The following is a 24,064-nucleotide window of genomic DNA, read 5'->3' as shown; positions in this document are numbered from 1 at the left end:
ATTAGAGATGGGCACAAACCAGAAAAATGACAACTCAAGGTGGTTCGTGGCTACCCACAAACCACAAAACATGAACCACCCACAAACCTTGGAAAAATGAACCGGTTTGTGGCTTGTTTTTTTCCTGGTTCTTGTCTGGGGGAGGGGAAGCTAATCCCACCGCCACCCCCCCCTCAGCCACCTGTCTGCCTCCTTCCCACTGCCCCCTGTGGCCTCCCTGCCTGCCTCTGCCACTGCCGTCTTTAGAGACAGCGGCCCAGCTTCCAGAAGGGAAGAGTGAAAGGAGGCAGGACCAGGTAGGGAGATGACAGGAGGCAGCGGGAATGGACGGGGTATCTTTTTTTTTTCTGAAAATAAAGTGTCAAATGAAAAAGGTTCAGTGCTTTGTTTTGTTTTGTTTTTTCCAGTTCATAGTTCAGTTCATACCCGTCTCTACTTGGGATCCGGTGAATATGTGACCTTCCTGATCCCAGGTTCCCCCGGATGGTCTGTTTTGGACTTTCCCGTGAGCAGAGCAGCAACAACAGAACTGATGAACTTCTGAATAATTCAGTAGTTTAGGTTTCTGGCAGTAGAGCCTGAGGTTGTGAGTTTGATTCCAAGCTGGGCCTCCTTGATAGGAGCTGGACTCAATGATCCATAGGGTCCCTTCTGGCTCTGCAGTTCTAAGATGATGATGATGATGATCCACGTAACAAGAGCCCTCTGAAGGCATCCATGCCAACCTCCCAGCAAGCCTCCCTATTTTACTATAGCCTGGCATTTTCACATGATAATATGTCCCTTTAGCCACCATCCCAGAGAGTGTAGGATTGCTCCCTTGATGTGAATATAAATATATTCTGAAGTTCACAGAGTTGTTTAGTTTAGTTACTGGGAGGCTGCAAAAGCAAGCTGCCAATGGGCAGCAGTCCATGGCGGATATGGCAGGCTCATCCCTGGAGAGAAAAAGCTCAGCCAAATCTTTTCAGAAACTCATAAATCATGATGACTAATCAACCCTGATGGATAATCAGCACGTGAAGGGGGAACCGGGTTATACTGGTTGTTGCTCCCCTCAAATTTATGTATTGAACCAGAAATATGAATGGATTTTTTTAATGCATCAAAAGCGACTTACAGTTTCTCACTGAGTAACCTGGCTTCTCCATACGGAGACTCTGTTCAGACATTTTTCATTTGTATGTAGCTTACTTGCTATCTTATTTACTTCCTCGAGAGCTTGGACAAGTTACATTTTTGGATTAAAACTCCCCAATTTTTTTCCAAGTGTTGCTGCCTCCATGATTCTCACCCCCTTGATTTATTGATATCTGCCAACCTTTATACTTTTTATGCACCCTCAGTAATTTCAATGGGACTTCTCTTTCTCAACTCAGAACTAGTTTTGGAAGCAGAACCAAAAGCATGGATGAGTCGACAGTTCAAAGAGGCAGAGCCAAGGGGATAGAATGTGTGCTTAAGGTTGCAGGGCAGAAGGCATGTTTTTATTTCTTCAGAGCAGATGATATTTTGTGTCCACTAAGAGGCCATCCACCTAATGTTTCTACAGATAATGTATTAGAAACAAATGACCTGATGGAAGTGGGAGTGCTGGACACATACTTACTTCAAGCTTCACATATACTGAGTGCATGTTATACAAGGATCTTTCACACTTCCCACTTTCATAAGACTCTTACCCCAAAAAGTTGACTGAGAGAACAAAAAGGCAAGCAAATGTTTAAGTGGGAGGAACATAGAAGAATGAAACTAGCCTGAATGGCATGTCAAGTACAATAAAAGATGGCAGGATGTGCCTGGAAAAACAGAGTGGTATTCTTAGTACAGTCATGCCCCGCTTAATGATTACATTACGACAAATCCGCTTTACGATGTTTTTGCGATCGCAATTGCGATCACAAAATGATGGTCTAAATGGGGGAATTTCGCTTAGCGATGATCAGTTCCCTGCTTTGGGAAGTGATTTTCGCTTTACAATGATCAAAAATGCTGGGTTTTCAAAATGGCCACCGGGTGCTTAAAATGACTCCCCGCTGTTCTTAGGGATGGATTCCTTGCTATACAGGCACCGAAAATGGTCGCCATATGGAGGATCTTCACTGGACAGTGAGTTTTTAGCCCAATGCATGGAATGCACTGAGGGGTTTTCAACGCGTTTCAATGGGCTTTTAAATTTTGCTTTACGATGTTTTCGCTTAACAGCAATTTTCCTGGAACGGATTATCATCGTTAAGCGAGGCACCACTGTACATTATTTTAGAAGAGACAAAAGCATACCCTTGGAAGGTCTTCCTGCTCAATACGCATCAGACTCCTTTGGACAAGCATCAGACCACCCTGCACAGGCAAGACCACCTTTGCAAAAGAAAACACAATTCATTAAGCCTTCGAGAATACAAATTCATTAATGCTTAAAACAACAGCAATCATTTCAACAATCATTTCAACACAGCTGAAGCCAATTCTCTGAGGAGTTGTAAAGCTATTTACTTCAGAATGTTCCACCCTCTCCCATTAACCAGGTTCACCTCTATTGCACACACACCTCAGTTGTTGATTGGATAGCGCAGTGGTTTCAGGATATGGCTGCAGAGCCAGAGGTTGGGATTTTGATCCCTCCTGGGCCTCCTGAGAGAAGAGCCAGCCTGTGTGGCCTCAGGCAAGCTGCTCAGTCCCAGAATGTTCCTCACCCCAGATGAAGGTAAGGGTAAACTGCTTCTGAGTACTCTCTACCTGGAAAGGCTCACTATGAGTCAACTTGATAGCACACATTACTTACATACGTACATCATTAAAACATGCACAGACAAACAGCCGTGCTTCAACTTAGTCTTTAAAAAGTTGCACCCAGCAGGTTTTTTGACTTCATGCTTCCACAGTGAAAGCAGAGTGCAATCTGAACTAGGCCTCTTGTCCTAGAAAGTATGATCTACTAGGTTACTGATCACTATCCCTTTTTTATATACTCAGACAAAAGCAAGCAAACAAACAAGCAGAACTGATCTGCGGGCTGGGGAAGGAAATTCAGGCTTTCTGCTCTTCCAAACCTACTTATCTTGAGATATTCCTGCCTGGGAAAGCAGAGACCTGGGGAAGCAGAGCAATGCTCTGAGACCTTTGCCAAGGCACTGAGACCTCTCCAACTATAACTGTAATGGCTGCTAAGAGCTTCTGCCAGCATGAAACTCTGCCTGTGCCAGTCTAAAGGAAAGATAAAGAAAGCCAACAAAGCCACATCCCCTGCCCTTATACTAAGTGAGATCATTGGTCCATCTACCTAGTATTGTTGACAGTGAATGGTAGTGGCAGGATTCTCTCCATCCCTGGTACTACCTGGTGATATAAAGCATTTCAGTACCAGGCTGCCACAATGGAGAATCCTTCATCTCCAGGCATCACCCTGCTCACTTTAATATGGATATTTAATATATATATCTTTCTCTTTCTTTTCCCAGCTAAGGAGATCTTCAACACATCTATCCAGTATGCTTCTGTTTAATAGAAGGAGGAGAGAGAAGAGCCTAAACAAACATGTTCCTTCTACCAAAAAGTACACAAGAGCTATTAGAACATTGATGTCACTCTTAATTGCGCTGCACTAACCTGCTCTGTGTGAGGATCTGAATTAATTACTTGATTCAGTGTTTTGACATCTAATACATTTTCATCTGCCGTATTCTCTAGGTAGCCCCATCCTTTCATGAGCACATTCTCGATGCAGAGCAACCCATCCATCCTCAGCAAATGGTTCTCCATGACAAAGCGATAGGACTCGGCAGGGTTCTTTTGATCAGCATCAATAAAGATGATGTCAAAATCTTCCCCCACGGCTGCTAACTCCTGGAATCAAAAAAATATTAAAGTCACAAGAAAGAAAGCATCACAGCTACATGTTACTTGGCCCCGAGGCCAAAACAAGTCAGGTGTCCTTGCTTCAAAAACAAACACTTTTTTTTTTGGCTTGCCTGCTTGCTTTTTTTTAAAAGAACTCAGCAGCTGGTTAGATCTGATCAAGGTGAAAAGACATGCCTGGACAACTTGTACTTTGTGGATTAATGTGGCCAAGTCAACTATTTGAAGCTCCTTGCCCTCAATGGAGAGCAGAGTGTGTACTACACTAGCTTCCCTGAGTTGACCCATCGCTGGCAGCAGAGTTTGAAAAAGTCATGTTGAAATTTTTCAAGCCCTGAGGCATTCTGGGACATGTTCTCCCAAGAATTAACCTTCCGAAAGTCTGGCTGTCAGCAAGCAGCTCAAGATAGAGCACATTGTGATGTGGTGGACAATCCGGCATTGTGTATAGACCTGGAAATAGATTCCAGGGAAAGGGTGTGTGTGTAGGGGTTCCTACTGTATTCTCAGTGTCCAAACTTTAAGACTGGCTATAGAGATGGAGGGTGAATTTTAATAACAGGCAAACTTCAAAACCATTAAGCACTGATATATCTTACTCTTGACATGAATGAGGGAATAATCTCCTATAGCAGCATGGAGAAAGTATATGGCCCCTCTTCTTTTAAAGGAATATTTTACTGCAGGTGGACTTCCAGTCCGGTTGCTTCTGGATGCTGTTCTATTGCATACAGTTTATATTCACTGGCAAAGTGAAATCTCAGGGGAAGCTACAGAGGGGATGCAATTTCTAGTAATAACAGCTCACAACAGTGAATACTATCCACTTATCCCCACAATTTCCAGCTATTTTGGACTCCTTTCTGAATTAACCTTTCATATCAAAAGGAGCAATTCGGCACACTAGAGACTCCGACACAATTTCATGCATAATTTATTCACTCAGTTCAACATTAAACGTGGAGTCCTTGACTTTGTCAAGGTGGATTCTGTTGGCAGACTTCACAAGCAGAAAAACAGGGAGGAAATGAGATCGGCGCTTCAACCTCTTCACCTAGTCTGTCGAATAAACGAGTGGAGGGGGATGAAAAAAGCAGCCAAGTCCCTCACAGGCCTCCGCTGTGTGCTGTGGTTATTGGAATCTTTTGCCAATGTGTTGCAATTACATCCTGGCGTGATCCTGTGAAGGCTTTCAGCCAGAGGGATCTAAAACTTTTGCCTCAATCTTAAAGGTGATCCTGGACGGCTGAGCTAAATGAACCAATGCAATGCTACTCTCATAACATCCTAATGTGTGTAGTATATTGAGACTATTGTGGGTTATTACTGTGAGAATTAATGTGAGAGGCATCGGCACAGAGGAAAACCCCCCTACTATTCCTGCTGTGATCATCATTGTCTTTCCTTTATGTATTCCCATAAGCTTTGTACTAACGAAGCAGTTGGCTTCAGGTAATAGCGGAAGAATTTAAAACACAGACAGAGTAAGCATGAAGTGAGCAGTAAGTCATAAGCACAGCTATAATGGCAGCTCAGATTACTTAGACTGGGTGTTTTTAGAGAACAGACAGAATTAGCTGTGGATCCGGGCATATGTTCTGCCCAGAATCCAGCATGTAAGCAAGCAGATAAGGCCTGTCCAACAGAAGGTTACCACAGGATAATTCAGTTTGGCAGCTGTTCAGAGCAACATCTGTAAACGGACTGGGGAAAGCGTGGGAGTAAATCCAGCACGTGTGTGGAACCATCTGCTAACTCCCTGTGTTGTGTACCTGAATCCCTTACTGTGAAGCCTATTGTGACCTGTGGGATTGCAATATTCTTCAGTATGGTCTTTGGCAAGGATTAGATTCCATCTCCTTTGACCTCTTTCAAATCATCCTAATAAGAAATCTGTGGCCTTGGCTTTAAGGAGCTTTGACTGGAGGCAATGAAAAGCTCAAGAAAAGGACATACCCCTAAAAGTCAGTCTCCTGGCTTTGATTTCAAGGACAGAGATTTCTATAATGAAAAGCAAGCAATGAAACTATAAGTACATTGAGGAAAAGGTTGTATGGACATATATAGTACACCCATTGTTTTGCTGCTAAGATGTTAAACAAGCCAGTAACTTCTATCATTCTCATAAATGGTATCAGACTTTTTAGATGCATTACATTTGTTTATTAGAAATATTTATATGCTGCCTTCCTCCTGAAGGATCAAGGCGGCTTGCAGTATTAGAAGAACAAAGTTAAAAGCCAAATAATAATTTTTATTAGAAATATAATTTCCAAAACAAAGCAAAAAAACAAACACTCCTGCTGCTGACATTATGTAATAGATTTTTAGATGAATTACATGATGCTTGCATCCTTGCCAAGGACCTCCCACGGTTGTACTCCTGCCCCTGTTTGTATCTTGCCTTTTCATGCTCCTCCTGGCTTCTTTAATCATTCTTCACTCCAATTACTTAGAAACAAGAAGTTAGGAACCTGAGTCCCCATTATTCTTGTGTAAGTTCAATCTGCTCCCTTGACAGGAGCAGTTTCAAACTAAGGGCCTGTCCACACTGGCATATAAATATGATATATGGCTTGCTGAGGGTATGTTTGGCTCAAAAAAAAAGCCAAAAGCAAAGTGTGCTGCTTATATACTGCCCCATAGCGCTTCAAGCACTCTCTGGGCAGTTTACAAGTTAATTATGCAGGATACACATTGCCCCCCCCCCCCCCCAGCGAGCTGGGTACTCATTTTACCGACCTCGGAAGGATAGAAGGCTGAGTCAACCTTGAGCCGGTTACCTGGGATTTGAACCCCAGGTCGTGAGCACAGTTTTGGCTGCAGTACAGCGGTTTAACCACTGTGGTTTTGGCTGCAGTACAGCAGTTTAACCAAAGCCCCATATCCAGATGTGTTTCTACTCAGACTGAGCCATCTTTCCCATTCAAAAGCTATGCCACACATTTCTGGCCCATCAGCAGGGTGTGAACTCTTTTTGGCATGCAGATGATGAAGGGAAGCAGCCTTCGGCTCCCCTACTGGCTCCAGACACCCTAGCCAGCACTGCTGTCATGGAGGGGCTCCCCTTTCACAGAGGCAACCTGCTGGAGACAGGTGCTGTGGATCATGTGCTGCAACTTGGTGAGAAACTGGCTGAGTGCCAGTGGTTAGGGACTGCCCCCCCTGCCCTTCTCCAGCACATCCCATGGCTTTACTCCCTGCACTCTGCCTTCCTAGTCTACTCCCCCTTTCTCTCTTCCATTTTCTCTTTCCTTCTTTCCTTCCCAATTCCTCCTATCTTTTTTTATTTCCTGTCTCATTCATCCATCCTTCTTCTCTACAGGTGGCTTCAAATGCTGTTTCTATACTCTTTGCTTTCTCCTGGCTGGTCTTCGCTCCTGCCAAATTCTTTTTTCATTTTCTTCCCCATCTGAACAGCATCCTCTTTGCTCTCCCCTCTTGCTTCTTTCTGTCCTCGAACTTCCCCCCCCCCCATCTTCTCCTTCTTATTTGCTGTTTCTACTCTGACTGCTGATCAGGCTACAAGGTGTTTTTAAAAAGACACTTTAGATCGTATGGCAAATAACCACTGGCTTCTGGAGCATGTCAAAGAGTTTCAGAAGATGAGTCTATACTTTCTAGACTACAGCAAAACCATTGACTGTGTAAGTCACAAAAAAAGAAGAAAGAAAGAAATGGATGAACCTCAGCACTTGATTGTCCTGATCCTTGACTTGTATTGTGAACAAGAAGCTACTGTTAGGACAGAATATGGAGAGACAGAATAGTTTCCTATAGGCAAAAGTGTTGAACAAGGTGCATTTTATCTCCTAATCTGTTCAATCTGTAAGCAGAACATATAATAAAGCCAAGCTAGATTCAGATGGAGAAAGAGTGAAAATTGTTGGAAGAAACATGAATAATATAACATGCAGTATGCAGATAACACTGGAAGAAAGCACCAATGACATGAAATGACTTTTAGTGGAAGTGAAAGAAGAAATTGCCAAAGCAGGACTGCAGTTGAACATCAAGAAGACAAAAATCATAACTACAGAAGAATTAAACAATTTTAACATTGACAGTGAAGAAACTGAAATAGTGAGAGATTCTGTATAACTTCTTGGTTCAACCATCAATCCATATGGAGACAGCAGTCAGGAGAAGACTGAGTCTCAGAAGGGCAGCAATGAAAGAATTAGAAAAGATCATCAAAAGTGTAAGGATTAGATTTAGAAGAAATAGCCATGTTAACCTGTGCTACCATATCAAGAAAGAACAAAAGAAAAATTAAAAATAAAGTAGAGAAAAAGGTTGTGGCACCTTAAAACCAACCACTATTTTAATGTGAGCTTTTGTGGACATATACACTTCCCCAGACATAAGTGTAAAGATGTATCACTGGAAACCAAGACCAAAAACGTCCAAACTGTATTCGTGAAGGCTTTCACGGCCAGGATCTAATGGTTGTTGTGGGTTTTTCGGGCTCTTTGGCCGTGTTCTCAAGTTAGTTCTTCCTAACGTTTCACCAGTCTCTGTGGCCGGCATCTTCAGAGGACAGCACTCTGCGCTCTGGTGTAGTTGGCTTGGGAGTGGACAACATCCAAACTCTTGTATTTCTGATCACCATGTATGAGTGTGAAAGCTGGACAGTAAAGAAAGCTGAAAGGGGGGGGGAATGATTTATTTGACATGTGGTGCTGGGGGAGGACTTTGTGGATACTCTGAACGGTCAGAAAAGCTAATGAGTGAGTCCTAGATCAAATCAAGCCTGAACTATCTCTGGAGCAAAAATGTTGAAGCTAAGATTGTCCTACTTTGGGCACATCATGAGAAGGCCAGATTCTCTGGAAAAGACAATAAAGCTGGGAAGGTTGGTAGGTAAACATAAAGGTTCCCCTTAACATTTAGTTCAGTTGTGTCTGACTCTAGGGCGCGGTGCTCATCCCCGTCTCCAAGCCATAGAACCAGCATTTGTCTGAAGACAGTTTCCATGGTCACATGGCCAGCATGACTAGACACAGAACGCCGTTACCTTCCCACCGAGGTGGTACCTATTTATCTACTTGCATTTGGATGTTTTTGAATTGCTAGGTTGGCAGGAGCTGGGACAAGTGACAGGAGCTCACTCTGCCGCGTGGATTCGATCTTACAACTGCTGGTCTTCTGACCTTGCAGCACAGAGGCTTCTGAGGCAGCAGGGAAAGAGGAAGTCCAAAGACAAGATGGATTGACTCCCTAAAGGAAGCCACAGGCTTGGGTTTACAGGATCTGAGCAGGGCAGTTGAGGACAGGACATTTTGGAGATTGTGCATGCATAGAGTCATCCTAAGTTGAAGGTTACTTGACAACATGTAACTAGAGATGGGCATGAACCACCGGGTCAGCTGTTCATGCCAATTCATTTATTGGCTGAACAGGTGTTTGGAGCTTCCCACCCCTGCATGAACCACCAAAGAGGCAGTTCGTGCCCATCTCTATACATAACAGCAACAAATAAAAATGCCATTTATGTCATCTCACTCTTATGTCTGAGGAAAAGGACTGGATTCATGAAAATGTAGTCTTTAAAGTTCCACAACAGTTTTGTCTCTTGTTTTTGCTTTGTTTTTGTCCGATATGCTTACATAGACTATCACAGCCATGCCTTCGAAAACTACAACTATAGTTGACTTGTGTTTTCCCTTGCTTTTTAAAATTAAATTGGGCTTTGCATGTTTACGATGTATATTCTCTTTAGTCTTGGGATTATTTTCCTGTAGCCGTCACTGGTCATTTCATTCTTCAGTACTGGGATCAGCTGGTATAAGAGGTGGTTCTACACTTGAAGCTTAGTAGATATTTTTCTTTATTGGCTCATCCTTTGGTTGTAATTCTGTCCATAATTCCTTCAAATAAAATTATTTAGTATTTAGTGTGCTTAATCACACTTTCCCTATTCACACATTCCTGATCTATAATTGTAGGCTGCCTCCGATGTATTTTGCACGTTCTTTAAGGACTTTCCTAACATACGTTCACAATTTTGTTTTGTAAGATTAAAGGACTGGAGGGTGCCAGGAGATTTTGTGGGCAATTTGCATTTATTTAGCAGTATTATTAGTTTTGCTTAATATATAACAATGTTATGCCACAATTAATTTTATATTCCTTCATTTCTTATACAGCCCTAAGTAATCAAAGTACAATTGTATAATGCATCCACTTCCACTACAGCAGCTGCAGTGGCTGTGGATCTGTTTCTGGGTGCAATTCTAAGTGCTGGTTAAAAGCAATAATTCCTGAAATAGCTTGGTCCAAGCTATCTCAAGTACCACACCTCCCTTTATGAGCTTGCCTGGTTATAAAGATAATAAGCAGAGGCCTTTCTGTCAGTCACACCACCCTCACCATTGTGTTTGGTGGGGATACAGGAGAGGAGAGGGCCTTCTCTGTTGTTTGCTCCCAGACTCTGGAACTCCCTGCCACAGGAAACCCAGGCTGGTGCCATCTTCACTGTCCTACTTTTATTGACAAGGACCATTTTCATCAGGCAGGCTTTCCTTGGCGACTGACTGGCTAAGATACTTTTTTAAATGGGATAGTTTGTATTTTATTTATCCTAAATCTGCTTTTAGTTAACATTTTTAATGTACTGTTGTTAATTTTAAAAAAATATTTGAATAATTTACTGTTGTTAGCTTTTAATATTGTGTTTTTAATCAAGTAAACTGCCTTTGATCCTTTTTTTAAAAAGGAAAAATGCAGGCTAAAAATATTTAAAATAAATAAATAAATAGACTGCTTTACTTGCTGTACTATAAATGTTATTGCTTTTGTAATAATCATAGCATACCTGAATAATTATATATGGTAAAATAAATCACACCAAAAAAGAAAAGAGAGAACAAGAAAATAAAAAAGTAATAATCATATTAGCATTTATCAATATTAAATATTATAAAATGTTTTATAACATAAATATGTTATAGTATCATATAATAAAATAATAGTACAGTATTAAAATCTGATTTTTCCCAATGTGTGAAATTCCTCACAAGGCCCTTTCAGGGTTTATGAGCAGAAAAATGAACCCATAAACCACTGCAAAAAATCCAGCTGCTTTCCACGACTAGTCCCCAATAATTTTGCTAAACTATTAGTTTCCCCTTCTCATTTAGTGGGAAGTTTAGCAAAGTTATTGCTAAACTATTGCTAAACTATTCAGTCATCTACAAATTTGATACTGTAAGTATTCCCTCTACTGCTTCATCCAACTCACTTAAAAAATTAGGTCCAGTACAAGACCATGTGGCACCTTTCTTAGCTTCATAGCCACATCTCACATACCGTATTTTTCCATGTATAAGACGCTCATGTATAAAACACCCCCCACTTTTCTAAATCAAAATTTCTTTCTGTGCAAAAAAGTGCTTTCTGTATTCACGAAGGCTTTCACAGCCAGATCTAATGGTTGTTGTGAGTTTTTCGGGCTCTTCTATCCTCTGAAGCGCTGTCCTTTGAAGATGCCGGGCACAGAGACTGGTGAAACATTAGGAAGAACAACCTTCAGAATACAGCCAAAGAGCCCGAAAAACCCACAACAACCAAAGTGCTTTCTGCTTTCCCCCTACATTTTTGTTGCAAACGTTTTGCAATGAAAATGTACGGGGAAAGTAGGAATTGCTTTTCCCCTCCATTTTCTTTGCAAATCTTTGAGGGTGAAAGCTGCTTTTTGCAACAAAAATGTAGAGAGAAAGTAGGAATGGCTTCCCCCCTCCATTTTCTTTGCAAAACGTGGAGGGGGAAAGACCTCCTCACTTCAGAGTATAAAACGACCCTCAATTTTTCCTTTAATTATTTTAGGAAAAAGTGTAGTTTTATATACGGAAAAATACGGTATTTTCAGAAACTGTACCTTAAACATTCCAAGAGAACACTAAGTAATGCCACATTAAAGCGTAATCTGGATCCAATAAAGAACAAGTTAGGACCACAAGCAATTCAATGGCCAGCTATATTCATGATCATCTGAACACATGACTGTCCCCTTGTGAATGCTTAGCTACTCTTGGTACTAATGTCCATGTGTGTTGGTGCCCTCATTATGACAGTGTCTTTGTTCCAAGGGTTGAATTACAAGATATTTTGCCAAGATAGAGACTACTTTGGAAGATTTTGCCTGGTGCAATACGATTTCTGGTTATTGGCATCGCAGAGAGGAATGGAGTAAAAAGCTTTAAAAAATTGAACATTTTTATTAAAATATCCAGGAATCATAGGGCATTAGGACATAACTATGTTCTGAGTAACTATGTGTTTGAGTGGTGCTGTTAGCACAGTCCCTTTTATAAATCTCTCTCTCTCTGTGTGTGTGCATTTAAACACAGTTAAATACATACATATTTATTTTTGTCTTTGGCATTTTCTGGTTTCCTTCTGTTACTTATTTGTTGAGCTTTTCAGGAGACTCTGCTTCTCATTTTGGATTCAAGGAGCTAAGAGAGAAAAAGGAATAACCCTTGACCCCAGTACACCTCCTACAAAGCATCACTCTATCCAGATTAATTCCATTTTAAAATACTGGCTACTCCTGGAAACAATTGCTTCTTTTGTATCCCTTTTGAGCGTCTGGATTGCTCAGCCTTTTGCAATAGCCGTACAGAACGTGTATTCCTCCCTTCAGAAACAACAACAACAACAAAATCAACAGTAGTGTTCTCCTTTAAAGATTCCATGTACATGCCACTACACTCTTCTTTAATCTTCACACCAGATGTATTTTGCTTGCCTCTAGTTATTTTTATTCACAGTCAGTTACACAGAATGAGCACTAGAGAGCAACTGCTTGAGCCACTGCTTAGCTAAAGCTTCGGCAGCGTGGCTCACCTAAGCCTCCATCCCTGAATAACTTGAGACCCTAGGTCTCATGAGAGCAGTTGGGTGAGGGGGAGAACATTAGGTTATTTAAGGGACATTCCCCCCCTCTCTGCCCTCTTCCTTTTCTGACAATGGCAAAGGATAGAGCTGTGCTGCTTGCTACCAGCACCATCACGGATTGAGACCTTGAGGAATAGCGTCCAGGAGAATGGGATAGCATCGGCTCCCTCCCACAGTTTTGTTCATGTTTTTCTTGCTCATATTTAATTTTCTATAACTTAAGATAATTGGATTCTTTTAATTTGCTGCATTTTTGGTGACAAGGAAGGTGGGGGTGGCCGCAGTGGCACAGTTTGCACTGAAGTGCTCCAGCATTAGCAGGGCTTACAAACACCTTTTAAAAAGGAATAAAGGCTTGGGTATAAGAGACAGGTCCAGTAGAGGTGCCAGTATCTGTTAACAGGTCGTAAGACTTACGCTGAGGTTTGGGTAGTTCCATAGCAGAGGAAGTGAGGCATGGGCCCATTAAGTCACAGCCATTTGGCATGTGTGGGTGCCGCATGGCTCCCGAGCCCTAACTGTTTTGTTTTCTTCACACCCCCTTCCCTTCTTAATAGAGTGGAGTACTAGCACTGCGAGAGTTGGTCTTGACTGCGAGGTGCAGTAATTTAAGTGGCCTCACAGCTATTACCAGCCTATGTTAATAATTTTAAAAAGAAATTAAAAATAAAAATAATAATAACAATAGTAATAATAATTATAAATAAAACAGAATAAAAGAAATTAAATAAAATTAATATATTCATAACATAAATATATAAAAATTAAATTATAATAATTTAATATTAGTATTAATTGTTTCATAATAAATAATTAATAAAATGTGAATAAATTAGAGTATTTTCAATTTGATAAGACACTACAGATAACAGTAATTAATTAGGAGGATTCCTTGATCAAGATAATCAATTAATTATTTGGGTATAAAGCAACAGTGAAGGAGTTTAGATTGGTATCTGTGACAGATGCCCCACATCATGCTTGTCACTCATAGCTGGAGCTAATTTGCATAAGCCTATGAGAGGACAGGAGAGGTGGAGGCAAGGGACCAGTTAAGGACTTAGAGAGAGAGGGTGGGGGGAAGAGGAAGAGAAGGAGAGAGGTTTGCAGAGAGAGACAGATAGTCAGAGAAAGAGTGAGAACTGTAACTAATAAAGATAAACTGGTTGAAGTGAATAAATAAAACAGGAGGTAATTGAATGTGTGGCAGAATATATGATATTTCAATGATTTTGATTCTATGAAATGAATAAAGAATATCTATGATTCTGAATTACCCTAATAACCTTTAATAAACAAGTTCTGTTGTTGGCAGCAAGTGTCAGACTAAAGTCCTTTACAACGTGTATAAAGAAATCCAGCGGTGGCAGCAAAGGAAAGAGGGATCATCACCAGCGTGAACCCTGGGTTTGGGAGGAAAAGAAACAGGAGCATGGGGTGAACGTAACAGTATCAATTAAGTATAGTGAGGATATACGGGTTGAGTCCTGGACTGTTAATTAAATTAATTGAGGACTTACATCCTAGTTGGTGCCAATTGAATTGGTAAGTTCTTTAAAGGGATTTAATCAAGGAACTGAGTTCATTGCAATTTCAAAATCAAGTAAAGAGAAACAATTAATAACGTTTATCTGGTTTAAATAGCTGGTAATTACCACATAATCAGGCTCCAGTTATCTTAACGGAGGAGCATAGCTGAGAGCCATCAGTTCGTTACCCCCCCTTCTTTATTGGTGCATAGGTAAGAATTACTATCTGACTTGGCATCGGTATTTCTGAGACAATTCTGTGTTTTTCTTCAGTTTGAGCACTATATATACAATGGCATCTCAGAAGGGTCAGGGCAATAAGAAAGGGCAACAGCCTGCCAAGAAAAGGCCAGTTCCCCAAGTGTCTCCTCCCCAGTCCTCTTCCTACAAGGAATCCTGGCCTGTCTGGCAGCAGTTGCAGGAAAAGAATTCTGCACTGGAGGCTGAACAGCTGGTGAGGCAATCTCCATAACCATGCAAAGTGAAGCCAAGCAGATCAGCCAGGGATGCCAAGAACCATTTAGGGCCAAACTTAAGGCGATAGCTGATGATCTAATGGCTAGATTTGCTATTCTTGAGGTGGTGCAGTAGCCTGAAGGAATGCCCAGATGTGATGCAGAAGGGGCTTCTCCAACACCACGGCTGTGGCGGGCTGATAAGGGAAGAAGTTTGTCAACCCCTGCAACACCTGAACCAGCAACCATGATCCAAGACAGGCAAAATGAAGTGAATGACACCAGCCCTGATAGGTTATATGCCAAGGATGAATCAAGTATGGTGACGACTTTGTTAGGTTAGTTGGCCATTGCACCAGGCACCTATTCACCGATCACTGCCTGGCCTTAGGCAGGCGGTAGACAATTTAACCCCACAGTTTGTACACCATACGACATACAGAGTGGTAGCCTCCAAACACCACGTGGCCGTGTTCCAGCATGCAGTTCGGTGTATGGGGTACACCATACCCTCAGTTTAGAGTACCAGCCCAGTTTAACACTATGGCTGGCGTGGGGGGTCTAGCCTTATTCATCGGTTCCTGACATGGGTTATAACACTGTGATTTTACAAGCGTTGCCATACGGTGATTACTCGATGCCCTTGGGCAATCATTTCACCCTGGCGACACAAGAAAAGATATGAGAGGATAATTCTGTGGGTTTATTTGAGTTACTAAATAGAAATGTAGAGAAAAAGGATCTTGACAAGGAAGACGAAGAGAAGAAGAGGTGTAGGAGGAAGAAACTGGATAGGACATGGTCTAATTGGCTGCCTGGGTTTCTGATTTACGCTGGGGTGGTTGTCAAGGCCCAACCATGGCGAGTGCAATCCCTTTTTCAATACTTGGACTTGATTTATAGGGCATATGTAGACTTTGCTGGGCAGGCGTTGTTTCACTATGATGAATCATTCCATATGTGGAGTGTGATTCATTCAACTCTTCGTTGGGATGAGCCCCTGCCAGGTCTTTGACTCCAACATATGACCCCAGCCAGACCCAATTTAGGGGACAGGTTTGATAGTGGGCATCTGAATAGAAAAGTTGCCCGGGGCCGCATTGGAGTGGGACAGGTGGTTCAACCCCATCTGATCTGTTGGGAGTATAGCTCCAAGGGTGTTTGTACCAGGAAACCATGCCATTTCAAGCATGAGTGTTCATCGGGTGGGGGTCAACACCCAAACATATCATGTTTCAGGGCCAGGGCTCAATGCCAGAACAAGGGCAAAAAAAACAGCAGTGGCTCTGGAGAGGTGAAATGGGGCTGAAAGCAGACTTTCAGGTCTAGTCAGATGTGGCAAGTTCCCTAGGGTTTGGAATTTATTTTAGAGGTAGGTTGTGTGCCGTCATGTGGTCTGAAGATTGGCATCAGAATGGCATTATCAGAGATTTAACATTCCTATAATTCTTTCCAATAGTGGGCACGTTTTGGCTATGGTCAGAGGAGTGGTCAAACTCCATGGTGCACTTTTGGTGTGACAATCAGGCAGTTGTTTATATCATAAACAACCTTACATCGCATTCAGAGAGGGTCATGACATTGGTCAGGGCATTTTCGTTACAGGCCCTGCAGTTTAACATTCTAGTGCAGGCTCGACACATACCAGGTATAGAAAATAGACTAGCTGATGCATTATCGCACCAACAGATTGAACTGTTCAGGGAGCTAGACCCCAGAGCCAACGAATTCTCAGAAGTTCTGCCCCCAGAGGTCTGGCAAATTGGCACAGAGACATGGAAAGAGCAATAGGCTTGGTTCTTTCACCAAGGACATGGAAGGGTTACTTGTCTGTGAATATAGCATTCCAGGAATTTAGAAAGCTAGTTAACCTGGAGTCAGTTTGGCTGGCACCAGTGGATCATTTGCAGCAATTTATCGTGTATTTGAATAGAAAGGGATTATACAGGGTACCCTGGAACTATACAGGGTAGGTTGTCAGCACTTGCATTTTACGCTAGGGTTAATGGCTATCAGGATCATTTGGCAGATTACTGCATCAAGAAAATGATTGAAGGATGGTCCAAGAAGAGGGGTAGAGTTCAGGATACCAGGGCTCCCATATCACCTGTGTTGTTATAACGCATTTGTAAGCAGTGGGAGTTTTTGTGTAGGGATGAGTATAAAATGGTTCTATTTAAAGCAGCGTCACTGTTGACGTTTTTTGGAGCCCTTAGGATTAGTGTGGTAGTGGCTTCTGGAAAGAAGGACAAGGCTGGAGCAGCTTTGCAATGGCAGGACGTTAGAGTTGAGAAGAGGATGGTGCAAATTCTTATTCGATGATCCAAGGTAGATCAACTAGGTAAGTTTGCCCAACTTGCACTAGCGCATTGTCACATGGAAAGCATCTGTCCTGTGAGAGCCATGATAGTATATTTGGAGGTTAGGGGACAAGACTAAGGCTATTTCTTTAAACATGAAGATAATTTGCCACTGATGAAGTATCAGTTCTGGAAATTGATGGATGTAGCACTGGATAGGGTAGGAGTCCAGGGAATGAGGTTCAGCACACACTCTTTAAGAATTGGTGCAGCTTCCACTGCAGCAGCCCTGGGATATAGCACAGAGAAAATGAAGCATTTGGGTCGGTGGTCTTCATCCTCCTATTGTAGATACATCAGTACACTCCCTAATGTCTAGGCAGGGGGCCTGGTTTTGTAATGTCTTCACAGGTCTCGCAGCATCGGTGAGGTGGAGGCACATTTTGATTTTGGGCCACAGATATGTATACTGGGCAGAGTGATATGCTGCTGCATCCCCATGGGGGAGCAACCTGGGCCTTGGAGCCAGAGTGCACATCGTATGGGGAGGGCTGCATGGAATGCTGTGGAGTCAACTGTGCAGGGTGTTGGCCTTTGGCCAGGCTCCACCAGATTTGTTGGTGATACATCTCAGTGGTGATGATTTGGCCAGGTATTCCGGTAAGGCATTGATCCTAGATGTTTTACTTGACCTGAAATGGTTGAAGGCCATGTATCCGGCCATGTAAATTGTGTGATCCATGTTAATCCCTTGGTTGGTGTGGAGGGATGCCAGGAGATTTTTCTCTGTTAACACAGCACGCAGGAGTGTTAACCGGGAGGTTTGCAGAGCAGTCTGCAGCAGCCTTGGATTGGTGATTGGTCACCAGAGGATCCAACTGGATAGGCCTGAGTTTTTTCAGAATGATGTTGTTCATCTGTCTGATTTGGGTTTGGATGTCTTCTTGGAAGACATCAAGGGGGGCCTGCTTGCTGAGCTTGATAGGCTCGATGGTGGGCATGGGACTTAGCTGGGCTAGTCCCTATGCTGTGGCGGGTAGTGCAGGTATAACAGGTTTTTATCTGGTGAGTCCTATTACAAACTCAGGTAAGCGAACAGCTCATCAGACCTCCCAGCACTGCAGATCGTGTGATTACAGTGCCTGGGGGAAAAGATGCACTGGGCCACAGCTGGACCAACAATCAACAAGTAAAGATGGCTTGAGGTCCGTGGGTAGCCAAATTGCAACCGGCTGGGTTCTTGTTGTCTTTAAGACTGTGAGAACTTGGGGCCAGGGACTCACCCATTTCTTGAGTACGGGGTACTTTGAGACCACTGATTTAACCTGATTCTGCACTACAGAGGGCCCTCCCTTTGCCAAAGCATGGCAACACTGAATTATGATCAATAAAGTGTTGCTCATGTTTTAACCCATTATACATGTCTCACATCTTTATTCTGGGGTGGGGAGGGCAAAGCAATGCAATTAATTTCACATACAGCAGGGAGCCAAAGTATTTCAAACCATGCAAGCTGGAAGTGTAACATGCCCACCCCAGCCCTGGCCATTGTGTAACATAGCCACCCCACCCCCAGCCATTGTGACTGACAAAATTGATCTATGGTGCGTGCATGCGTGCATGCGTGCGTGCGTGTGTGTGTGTGTGTGTGTGTGTGTGTGTGTGTACATTTATTTCTTTAAAATATTTTACCCTTTCTCCATAAAAGGACCCATAAAAGGACCCAAAGCGACTGTGTGTTTCCTGTCACATTCATAGTGACAAAAAGATTTTTAAAAACCATTAACCATGTACAGTGGTGCCCCGCTTAACAATTACCCCACTTGATGATGAATCTGCTTCACGATGATGTTTTTGCGATTGCTATTGCAATCGCAAAACGATGTTTTAATGGGCAAAATCCACTTTACGACAATCGGTTCCCTGCTTCGGGAACCTATTTTTCGCATTATGACAATCAAAACAGTTGATCGTCGGGTTTTCAAAATGGCCACTGGCTGTTCAAAATGGCTCCCCGCTGTGTTCAGGACGGATTTTTCGCTGCACAGGCATCAGAAAATTGCCACTCTGTGGAGGATCTTCACTGGATGCTGAAGTATTTTGCCCATTGGAACGCATTGAACCGGGTTTCAATGCATTTCAGTGGGCTTTTTTATTTCGCTTGACGAGGATTTCGTTCTACAGCGATTTCACTGGAACGGATTATCCTCGTCAAGTGAGGCACCACTGTAAGGGAAAATGAAATACAGGACTGAAACAAATGAAGCTACAATGATACTAGCAGTTAGGCATGCTAGATAGCTCAGTGGTTTAGGCATCTGGTCGGTACTTTGATTTCCCATTCTGCCTCTTTAACAAGAGCTGGACTTGATAATCCACAAGGTCCCTTCCTGCTCTACAGTTTATTTTATTTTATTTTATTTTATTTTATTTTATTATTATTATTATTATTATTATTATTATTATTATTATTATTATTATTATTATTAGTATTAGTATTAGTATTAGTATTAGTAGTAGTAGTAGTAGTAGTAGTAGTAGTAGTAGTAGTAGTAGTAGTAGTAGTAGTAGTAGTAGTAGTAGTAGTAGTAGTAGTAACAGAGCTTGGAGCCTCTACTTTCTGGGCTACTTTTCCCAAAATCCCACTGCCAGCCTGGGTAGTTCCTAAACATGGAACAGAATAGATTTTTCCCCTGCACTCCAATGAGCTCACCACCACATCCCTGTTCTCACACTGGTTGAGCATATACTCTTTTTCTTCCACTCCACATTTAGGCAACAAGATGGTAGTCCTTGTGTTCAAGGATGCCAACATGGGAGAGTTTTTTAATATTTTAGAAAGGGGAAAAATGCTCTTTTCTTTCCTAGGTGAAGCTTGTATATAGAATATGGAGGAGAGTTTCCCACCTTCCTCAAATATTATGTCCATCCACTTCTAAGCTCAGAGTGCTATCGGCTTAGAGCTCAAAGAAGTCAAGTGAGTTGATAAATACTAAGTTGATAAATACACACTCATCTATAATCCTATTCAGATTTCTACTGTTTTCATCCAGAAGGTCAAGCTAATGAAGGAGGAAGGGCTCCTCAGTATAAATACCTGTAAAATAATGAAGTGGTTAAACTGACTTGCTACAAATATTCACCGAGCATTCAATGGTACCTTCAAGGAATCAGTTATCGGTCCTGTCTTTGTCCTTATTTTGTTCCCATGAGGTGAGAAATCAAATGCCTCCTGGTTGGATTCTCCAAAATATGGTTGTAAGGCGTATACGATTATGCTTCCGTCATCTGGAATCACTTCAGCCATCGCCAGAAGGCATGGCACTTTTAGTGCGCCTATGGCTAAAACCCTTTTGGCTCCCAACATGCGCACCAACATCCTATGAAATTGCCCTACGTGGAAAGAAAAAGAGTGTAAATCCATCATTCTCATACAGCATGGTCAGGGTACTCATAGCCCTTTGTAGTAAGGATGTAAAAAAATACTTGCTGAACTCTTCATTCTCATTGGACTACCTTGACAAGGCGGTCCAGTGGGGAATCTTCAAGCCCTGCAAGATTCCTTATTTTCAGATGAGGCCAAGACAAAGAGTGTTTTGCTCCTCTCTCACCCAACAAGTCCTTTGTAAGTTGGTCACAATGACTACACAAAAACACAGTCTTTTCTATGTGAGAGTCTAACCACATGGACACAGCAAGTACAGAAGGACCGGCTGACTGCTAAAAAGATCTAAATCCTTTGATGCTTTCAGTCTTTCAAGGTCCATGAAACAGAGCAGCAGCCATTGCCAACTGGTGTGTTTTACGATATTTGTGATGAAGTGTTTGCATCCAAAAAAAAGGGTTCTCTCATCAAGCACCACAAAATACTTTGCCTTCTCTTGAGGCAAGGAGAATAACTGGCACGCCCAATGTCATTCTCCTGAATGCTGAGTAGTTTTGTGAAGAGATGAAATTCTTCTATCCATAGAGGCTTTCCATACTGTCTAGCATCCTAAGGAATCAACATTCTGAATCACAAGGAAAGGAGGCTATGCCCTTCATAAAGACAATCTAAGAGGAATGATATTTGAGTCTAACAGGACTTAAGCCCTCCCGCTCCCTCACCTGTGTTTGTTACTTATTTGCATAATGACTGAAGGGGGCTAATTACACTACCCAAAGGGAAAGGGGACTGCTAATAGAGTTTAGTCATGCCATTTAAAGAGAAAGATCACATATATGTATACGCTTATGCTATTTAACATCTACATGAAACTGGAGGGAGAGGTGGTCCAGAATTTTGGAATTCGACATCACCAGTATGCAGCTGACACCCAACTCTATCGCTCCTTGCCATCTAAATCTGAGGATGTTGTTTCGGCTCTGTTTCAGTGTCTGGTATCTGTAATGGACTGGATGAGAGTGAATAAAGTGAAACTTAATTCCAGACAAGACACGGTTGCTCCTGGGATACAGCCTGTGCATAATTAAAAGCAATGTACTAGCTGTACTCCCTCCTGGGGAGGTTTGGACTGCCCACGGTGACACATGCCTTCATTCCATCCCAGCTGGATTATTGTAGCACACGCTACTTGGGGCTGCCTTTGGAAAGTGTTCAGAAACTCCAGTGGGTCCAAAATGTTGTAGCCAGATTGGGGCTGGTTACAGGGGTCACATAATCTCCTTGTCACAGAACGTCCACTAGCTGCTGATCTGTTTCTGGGAGCAATTCAAAGTGCTGTTTTTAACCTATAAAGCCCTATATTCTTTATTTATTTATTTATTTTATATCCCGCCTATCTAGTCTCGGAGGACTACTCTAGGCGGCTTACAGCAGAGATAAAATACTATAAAAATAAGACATCAAATTACAAAACAATTAAAAGTAAAAAGACAATAAAAGATAAAAAAATCAAAAGTAATCTGGTGAGAAGGCCTGCCGAAACATCCAGGTCTTTAGTAGATTCTTAAAAGTGCCCAGCGAGGGAGCTCCGCGAATACCAGGAGGTAAATTATTCCACAGGCGAGGAGCCACCGCCGAGAAGGCCCTATTTCTTGTTTTCTCTTTTCGGGCCTCCCTCAGCGTTAGGCTCCTCAGCCTCACCTCCTGGCTCGCCCGTGTGACCCGGGTAGAACTTGGTGGGAGAAGGTGTTCCGCCAGGTATCGAGGCCCTAAACTGTTTAGGGCTTTATACGTAAGCGTTAACACTTTGAAGTCGATGCGGAACCTGATGGGCAGCCAATGCAATGCGGCCAGAGTGGGTGAAATATGTTGGAATTTTTTCACTCCACTAAGTAATCTGGCCGCCGCATTCTGCACCACCTGTAATTTCCGCAGCAACCTCAGAGGAAGCCCCACGTAGAGCGCATTACAGTCTAATCTTGAGATTACGAGCGCGTGTACTAAGATGGTGAGTGCCCCCACTTCCAGGTAGGGCCGCAGCTGGACTATCCGCCTAAGGTGAAAAAAGGCGGTACGGACCACCGACGCCACCTGTGACTCCATGGAGAGCACCGGGTCCAGATGGATCCCCAAGCTGCGTACCCCATCTTTTGCAGGGAGAGTCACCCCCCCAAAAGAGAGGGAGTTTCCCAAATCCCCGACTGTGGGGGGGCCCACCCTCAGTACTTCCGTCTTGTCCGGGTTCAGCCTAAGCCCGTTCTCCTGCATCCATTCCAGTATAGTCCCCAGGCAGCGCTGGAGGCACAGGACGGCTTCTTCTGCTGTTGGCAAAAAGGAGATGTAGAGCTGCGTGTCATCCGCATACTGGTGACACGAAGCACCACACCCCCTGATGACCCCACCCAGCGGCCTCATATAGATGTTAAATAGCATTGGGGAGATAATCGACCCCTGTGGAACCCCACAATTGAGGCTCCACGGGGCCGAAACTCTCTCCCCAAGCTGAACTCTCTGGGGACGGTCCTCCAAGAAGGAACGGAGCCAGGACAATGCCAGGCCACCTATTCCCAACTCGGAGAGCCTCCCCAGGAGGATACCGTGGTCAATGGTATCAAAGGCCGCTGAGATGTCGAAGAGGACCAACAGGGACACTTTGCCCCTATCGGCCTCCCTCAATAGGTCATCACACAGGGCGACCAAAGCCGTTTCTGTGCCGTGGCGCGGCCTGAAGCCCGACTGGAATGGATCCAGGGCATCTGTTTCTTCCAGGAGCGCCTGAAGCTGGTCGGCCACCACCCTCTCGACTACCTTGCTAAGGAAGGAAACATTGGCGACGGGCCTGTAATTGCCAATTTCGTCCGCCGCCAAACTAGGTTTCTTCCTAATGGGCCTAATGAGTGTGTCCTTCAGGGCAGATGGAAATCTGCCCTCAAGGAGAGACCCATTTATAATAGTCGTGGCCCACTCCGTTGTTAACGGCCTGGCTGCTTTGATTAGCCAGGCCGGGCAAGGGTCCAAAGAGGAGGTGGTGGCACGACAGCGATCAAGCGCCCTGGAGACAGTGTCAGGTGTAACAGGCTGAAAGGTGTCCAAAATCACCGGGCAAGACGGAGCGCTGGACATCTCAGCTCGACTCACTGTACTCAAAAAAGGAGAGAGGTCCCGGCGGATGGCCTCCACTTTTGATTTAAAAAATGCTGCAAATTGGTCCGGCGAAAAACTAGGGGGAGGCCCGTTGCCCGGACCAACTCCGGAGAGATCGCGTACTATACGGAATAACTCCGCCTGCTGGTTGGACGCCTCGCTTATCCGGTTAGCGAGGTATGATCTACTAGCAGCCTTTACCTTAGCTAGATAAAGGTTAGTAGCGACCCTGACAGCTATCCTATTAAAATCTGTCGGGGCCCTTCTCCATCTGCGCTCTAGCCGTCTCCTGACCCGCTTCCTCGCCCGGAGGTCCCGGTTAAACCAGGGTGCCGGGCGGTCTCTGCGGCGGAGAGGGCGTTTAGGTGCGATCATGTCAACAGCCCTAGTCGCGGCAGCAAACCAGCCATCCACCAGAGCCTCGACAGGAGCGCCAGCCAGGTCAGCCGTAACACCTCTCATGGCATCCTGGAATCCAACCGGATCCAGTAGCCT

At 43.4% G+C, this 24,064-nt stretch overlaps 1 protein-coding gene across 1 annotated transcript in view; it reads right to left on the bottom strand.

Annotated features, from left to right (window-relative positions):
* Positions 1–20,791, bottom strand: part of LOC110077700 (D-threitol dehydrogenase) — a 57,574-nt gene extending 36,783 nt beyond the window's left edge. Inside the window, exons 1-3 of the mRNA XM_078385114.1 lie at positions 20,201–20,791; positions 3,607–3,843; positions 2,281–2,358 (exon numbers count right to left, since the gene is read on the bottom strand). Coding sequence (XP_078241240.1) covers positions 2,281–2,358; positions 3,607–3,843; positions 20,201–20,473 — 588 coding nt within the window. The 5' untranslated portion in view covers positions 20,474–20,791. The remainder of the gene's footprint in view (positions 1–2,280; positions 2,359–3,606; positions 3,844–20,200) is intronic.
* Between the last annotated feature and the right edge of the window lie 3,273 nt (positions 20,792–24,064).

This window comes from Pogona vitticeps, chromosome 2 (genome assembly GCF_051106095.1).
Source record: "Pogona vitticeps strain Pit_001003342236 chromosome 2, PviZW2.1, whole genome shotgun sequence".
Lineage (NCBI taxonomy): Eukaryota > Metazoa > Chordata > Lepidosauria > Squamata > Agamidae > Pogona > Pogona vitticeps.
The sequence above is the reverse complement of the archived record's forward strand: the minus strand, read 5'-3'. Positions and strand labels throughout refer to the sequence as shown.